The 6,247-nt window shown below is 33.5% G+C and overlaps 1 protein-coding gene across 1 annotated transcript; it reads left to right on the top strand.

The window, feature by feature from the left end:
* The first annotated feature begins 1,031 nt into the window (after positions 1–1,031).
* On the top strand, positions 1,032–5,871 carry LOC311080487 (fucolectin-4-like). The gene is made up of 5 exons (XM_084110471.1): positions 1,032–1,714; positions 2,020–2,162; positions 4,008–4,090; positions 4,644–4,744; positions 5,228–5,871. Exons 1-5 carry the CDS (start codon positions 1,548–1,550, stop codon positions 5,247–5,249), a joined length of 516 nt encoding a protein of 171 aa, XP_083966597.1. The 5' UTR covers positions 1,032–1,547; the 3' UTR covers positions 5,250–5,871.
* Positions 5,872–6,247: the final 376 nt, after the last annotated feature.

Here is a 6,247-nt window from a genome sequence, read left to right as displayed (position 1 = left end):
CAAAATATTTGAATAACAAAAAATATTGATGAAAAATGCCTCATAGGAAAACACAGCATGGTTACGATGATTCAAATGATGTCAGATGATTCCTAATAGGAATTGATCCTATTCTGAACAAATACTAATGAAACTCATGGAAGGAGGGGGGAAATCTGCTGAGTTTGCAAAACATTATCTGAAAACGTAAATGTTCACTTTTACTCGTATATATCGGTCATTTAGATGGATGTAGACAAGCCTGGAAAGAAAAAGTGTATGAAAATGAATCCGAAGTACCGGACATTTCTTTTGTTCTCTTCTGACGCCTGAGATTCTCAATCTCAGTCAAATTTTGGCAGATTTGTTTTGTAAATCAGTCTTGACGTGAGAGGTGAAGATGAGCAGAGAAAGACGAATATAAAGAGGGAAGACGGAGAAACTCTTCATATCTGACCATCACAGGTGCAGTATGTCATTCTCACATGCAGAATCTCGCCTATAACTTCAATTATTGCAATATATGATGTCCTTACTGAAGATGTCCTTTATTCCAGTAACTTGCATCTTTAAAAACAAGATGGAGGGACTCGGTTACCTGTTTTTACTTTTTGGTGAGTATAAATGGCATGCATCAGTCAGATGATACTGAAATTATAGATACTGTTCAGCAATTCTTTATGCAAATATTCAAAGAATCAAATGCAACATTAATCAGCTTCTTAGAAATATTTGTTTTTGCAACAGGTGTCTTTTCCAATCAGGGCAGCTCAGAAAACTTGGAAGGTAAAAAGTTCTGGGAACACTTTAGTTAATGCATTAACCAAGCAATACATTTGTTACAGTAGTTAATACAAATACAACTCTTCATTCATGTCAGCTCAGATGCATTAAATAATATTAACATAGAATTTGTGATTAAAATTAAATTAAACTAAATCGATCGTAGTCACAGTAGTCGATTGTCGAGTTCTCCACTGTTGCTTAGTTACCTATGATCACGCACGTGAACTCGACAATCGACTACTGTGGAATTCGACCGAAAACAGGATGTAAATACAGGTATGTGCGCTGGCTGAATTAACATCACTTTTATTCATATCTTTCACATCTACTGCAGTCAGATTCACCCGTGTTCACTCTGAAGGAATCACTCCCATGGCTGGGCACTTGTAATGACACATCAAGGATGTTAACAGGGTGCAAATTCTAAAAAGAGGATAACACGGTGTAGGCAACACCGATTTTTGTCGTTGTTCTCTGTACTGACAGCACTCCAAATTTACAAAAATATGAGCTCAATGTTAAAATTGACCGGAGTTCTCCTTTAACTCATGTCGTTATCTAATGGAATCTTATTTTAAAGTGTTGCCAATGTTCTATTGACACTTCGCACATTACAGTCTTATTTCTTCTTGGCCCTCTGTATCTTTTTGAATAAATCTTTTTTAGAGAATTTGGCATTGAAAGGAAAAGCTGTGCAGTCGAGCATATATGGAGCACGCTGGGGAGCCGGAAACGCCATCGACGGCATCAGATACGCTCCAGGTGAAGCCACGTCCTGCTCCATGACATTAGCCCAGCTCAGCTCGTGGTGGAGGCTGGACCTGCTGGATTATTACTACATTAACAGGGTGACCATCACCAACAGAGCAGACTACAATCCGGAGCGCATGACTGGAGTAGAGATCCGCATCGGAAACTCCCTGGAAAACAACGGCAACGACAATCCCAGGTGATTTTAAAACAGCTTCCACATTAGCTGAATTTAAATCCTTGCTAAAAACACATTTTTTTCTCTTGCGCTTTTAGTCTGCCATAACTTTTATGTTTCTTTCTCTGTTTTGTTTGTGTGTTTTTTTTTTCTTTCTCTCTTTCTACTCTGTACTGCACTTTGGCCAACCAAGGTTGATTTTAAATGTGTTTTATAAATAAAATTTGATTTGATTTGATTTGAAGATACTCACTGAGCGTGTCCTCAGATTGGGATTTGAGCAGGTCACCTGATGTCTCGTGGTTTCTTTCTTTCTCTCTCTCCAGATGTGCTGTTGTTTCTTCGCCCGTTCCATTAGGTGGCACTGTCAGTTTCTCGTGCGGTGGAATGGGCGGCCGTTACGTCAACATGTTCCTTCCTAAAATCAGCACTTATCTCACGCTGTGTGAGGTGGAGGTTTATGGGACAGGTAAATTCTGAACTAATTGTACACTGTTCCTTAAATGCATGAATGTTTCGGCAATCATTATTACATATATTTGGGTCTTTAACGACTCGGGTGGATCTCTAACTGCCGCAATAGTATAAAACTCTCCTGATATTTTAAGGGTTTAATTTGAGCAGATGTTTTTTCCCATCATCACCGTCCTCGTCAGAGCTCATTCCCCCAGTATTCAGCATCTGGCTCATATTCTTCACCAGATCCACCATCAAGTGACAGTGACACTAATATTTGTTTGCGATAAAATACTTGCCATGCTCAGCATTTAAACTTTTGCTGATTATATTGTGTATTTTTTGAGTATCAGACATCGCCACTTTGAAGAATAAAGATGCGCAGTAAAAAAAAAAAAATAATAACTTAAAGTGTTGAAATTTTAAGTTTAGTCAACTCAAAAATCCAAGTTGTCACTTATTACAATTTCACATTTCAAGTTGGCTAAACTTAATTTCAGTTAAAACCTAACAATTTGATGACTCAATAAGTGCAATTCACACTGTAAAAAAATGCTGTTTCAACTTAAAGTATTCGTGCTGCCTTAAAATTTTAAGTTTAGTCAACTCAAAAATCTAAGTTCTAAACTTAAAATTAAGGCAGCACGAATAGCTACTTCGTTAAAACAGAATTGTTTTACAGTGTGAATTGCTCTTATAGAGTCATCAGAAATTGTCACAAAATTTAAATTCAATTAAATTGCACAGGGAAAAAATCCCAACACTATTATATACCTCGGGTCACAAGCAATCCTATACACTTTACAAAAAAAAATTAAAACAGTCATTCTTTTATATATATTTTTTTTCTTGTTATATTGTTTATAATTAATAGATTGAGGAATACTAAGAAACTTTCAAAAATGAATGAGGGGGAGGGTAGTGAAGGACGTCCCGGGTCAATAAGGACCCGAGGTATTTAAAGGTTAAGATGCAGTCACATTTACTGTTGTTCGGGAAGTTTTTGCAGGCGAAATCCAGGTATTTAAATAGGAATCCATGCGACTGGTAATTTCTCGCTGATTTTAGAACTGGTTAAAATTCGCTAATTCACCATGTTGACAAGAAAACGACTTATTGACAATGGATTATTATTTTAAAAAACAGTTTTTGCCTGCTAAATTCTGTTAATGTGACTGCTGTCCTGTTAAGGCAAATTATCTGACATAAGTTGCAACAATTGATTTCAACAAGGTAAAATGTGTTAAACTGAGCTGAGAACTGAGTCAAGTTAATTCTGCTTTTTTTTTTTTTTAAGAAAATGTCACATATGGAATTAAGTTAAAATCTACTAAACTAAGTTAAGTACAATTAACAAAGAAAATAAGTAACTTTAACTCAAAAAGTTAAAGTTTGTTGAGTAATTTCTACTTAGTTTACACAGAGACCTCAATACTTGGTACACAATACACAATAACGGTAACATTCCTTGGATCATTTTTTTAATATGAGTGTCATTTCGAGTAGAAAATGAACTCCAAAACAGCAACTTACTAAACCTAACAACAAAAGCAATGATACAACAATGCAAATACAGCTGGAAAACAGTGAAAAAACTGCATCCTTATTAATTATTCATGCTCCAGTGCATGATGGGAACACCAGTATCAGAGAGTTGAGAAGATTTTACTTAATTTTATAAAGTTAACATTTAATGTTGGGCTAAAATTGAGTACTAATATAGAATTGACTTTGTTTTTAAAATTCTTGCTTGAACTAACTTAATTCAAGTAGAAATTACAATAGTTGTTTCTGTAGTATTTCCTTCACCACAGAATCGTTTTGATTTAAACCAGTGTTGTTATTTTGCTTTTTTCAGCTTATAGGAAAAAAATATTTTTAAGGATGGAATTAGCCTCCAGTGTTGATACAGCTGCAGTGAACAACACATTTCTCCAACAGGTAAGAAAACAAGCAGATTGAAGAGTTAGAGAGAAAATCAAATATAGAGTCAGTTTAAGAAATGATGATGACACTTCCTGTTGTTGTTGTTGTTGATGTTGAAGTCCAATCAACATGCACCAATGTTATATTTTCTAAATGTCATAATCATTTGTTGACAAACAAGTATTCATTACTTCAATGAGCTCATTGTTTCTGCATTAAATTATTACATTGTTTAAATAAATTTTTTTTTTTTTAGATAAATATGACTTTGTATATGTACATTTCTGAAATGCATAACTTAGACAGTTACCACTGATAACAGAACACTCTAAATTGTAATATGGACTCACGCACTTTCTGTAAAGCTGCTTTGAAATGATGTGTATTGTGAAAAGTGCTATACAAATAAATGAAAATTGAATTGAATGTGCAACAATGAACAAAACTAAAAATCAAATTTGCTATTCAGTCTTTGTCAAGTCCGATAGACATTTTTTGTTCTCGTCTGGTGCTGATGTCAGTCTGGTTCCTGAAACGCTGAACAAAACCTGGTTTTGGTGTGTTTTAGCTGCAGTCTGCTCTGGGGTTGAGTTTGGTTTCTGACGTTAAACTGTCCTGGACGAGACTCCCGTACCAGGAAGTGACGCACAAGGCGAAAGAACCAACAAGGTAAACCTGTCACACTTTTTACTTTAGTACAGAGCAGCTTTATTTCTGAAAATATGTGTACACATCTCTTCTTATTTTCCTACATAGACAACAACAAAAACTATAAACTTGCTAAATATATGCAAAGCTTGAGCAAATATATTTTTCAAATTTAAAATCTTTTTAAGCATTTAAATGCCAAAATATATGTACTTTGATGGGCAAGACAATACATTTCCTATCTTAAATACATTTTATGTCAATGCATAATATGTTGAACAACGTAAATATTTTTACTTAGAAAACATTTTAAAAATGCTATCATGCACATGATCATTAGGTTTAGTTCATGTTAATGATTATAAACAATAATGTTATTAAAAAAAGTATTAAATATATATAAGCATTTATGCAAATGGTCTACCCAAACACTAAATAATTTCATGATCATAGAGATAAACTACTGTATATAAGATTTAATCAATATTTATGTTTTATTTACAGGTTTTGTGCTGATAAACATTAATCTGGATACACAGACTGAATCTTTCAAGCAGATATTTTTTTTATTCTTCAATTGATTTATGTATTTTTTCCTGCTTTAAATTCATTATCCTGACATGGTTCATTTAATTAGATGAATCATTCCATATAAATATGCATAAGTAATTAGCTAAACTTCTCCGTGTACATGTATGGGAATTATAGTTTCACTTTATCAATGAATACCTGGTAATTTTATCAATATAGTGGTACATCTGAAGGATCATTCAAATTATTTTCATTCATTGATAACTGCTGACAATATACATATATTTTTATTTAACTTGGATTGTGTATCCTGTTCAAGAATGATTTTACTACACTGTACTGTATATTTATCCAGTACATACAACTAAAATATGACCATGATTGTCAAATTTTTTAACCCTGAACACCCGATATATGAATGTAACTGCACTGCAAAATCTAATTAGTTATAGACTTACTTAAAAAAAACCATGCAAACCGATTGGCTTAAACAAACCAAGTAAAGTGAAATAGGAATAGTATGTTGTACTGACAAATGCTTAGTTAGTATAGTTCACTTACACAAGAGTTCTAGTAACTAAAAAAGAATAAATGATAAATAAAATGTAATTGCTACCATTGTTGTGTTTTTCATGCTGAATGTTGAAGTCTGTGTGTGACTCGAGCATGATCATTTGCATGATATTGTCACAAATATAGAGGGATTATATCGACCCAATTCAAAGTTTCACACAGTGTTTATGACATAAGTGTTGGCAATACATTTTTTTTTTTAAATCATTCTTCGACATGAAAAATAGACTAGTTAGTGATTTAGTTGGAAGTTAGGTCACCTTTTAAAAGCAAACTATTTATTAGTTCCATTCCTTTGAAACCAAATAACTGATTTCTTGTTGCATCACTGCATCAATAGAAAGAGAATTACAATAATATAAATGAAGTTCCAAGTGCCCAAACAAAAAGACACTGATCACCATAATGGCGAGTTTAAAC

The sequence above is a fragment of the Abramis brama genome, assembly GCF_963993115.1.
Source record: "Abramis brama genome assembly, chromosome: 3".
NCBI classification, from domain to species: domain Eukaryota; kingdom Metazoa; phylum Chordata; class Actinopteri; order Cypriniformes; family Leuciscidae; genus Abramis; species Abramis brama.
The sequence above is the reverse complement of the archived record's forward strand: the minus strand, read 5'-3'. Positions and strand labels throughout refer to the sequence as shown.

Coding starts and splice junctions, on each gene's coding strand:
- LOC311080487 (XM_084110471.1), top strand. CDS start 1,548: ATGACATTAGCCCAGCTCAGCTCGTGGTGGAGGCTGGACCTGCTGGAT. Junction 2,163..4,007: donor GGTGGAGGTTTATGGGACAG/GTAAATTCTGAA, acceptor TGCTTTTTTCAG/CTTATAGGAAAAAAATATTT. Junction 4,745..5,227: donor AAGGCGAAAGAACCAACAAG/GTAAACCTGTCA, acceptor TTTTATTTACAG/GTTTTGTGCTGATAAACATT.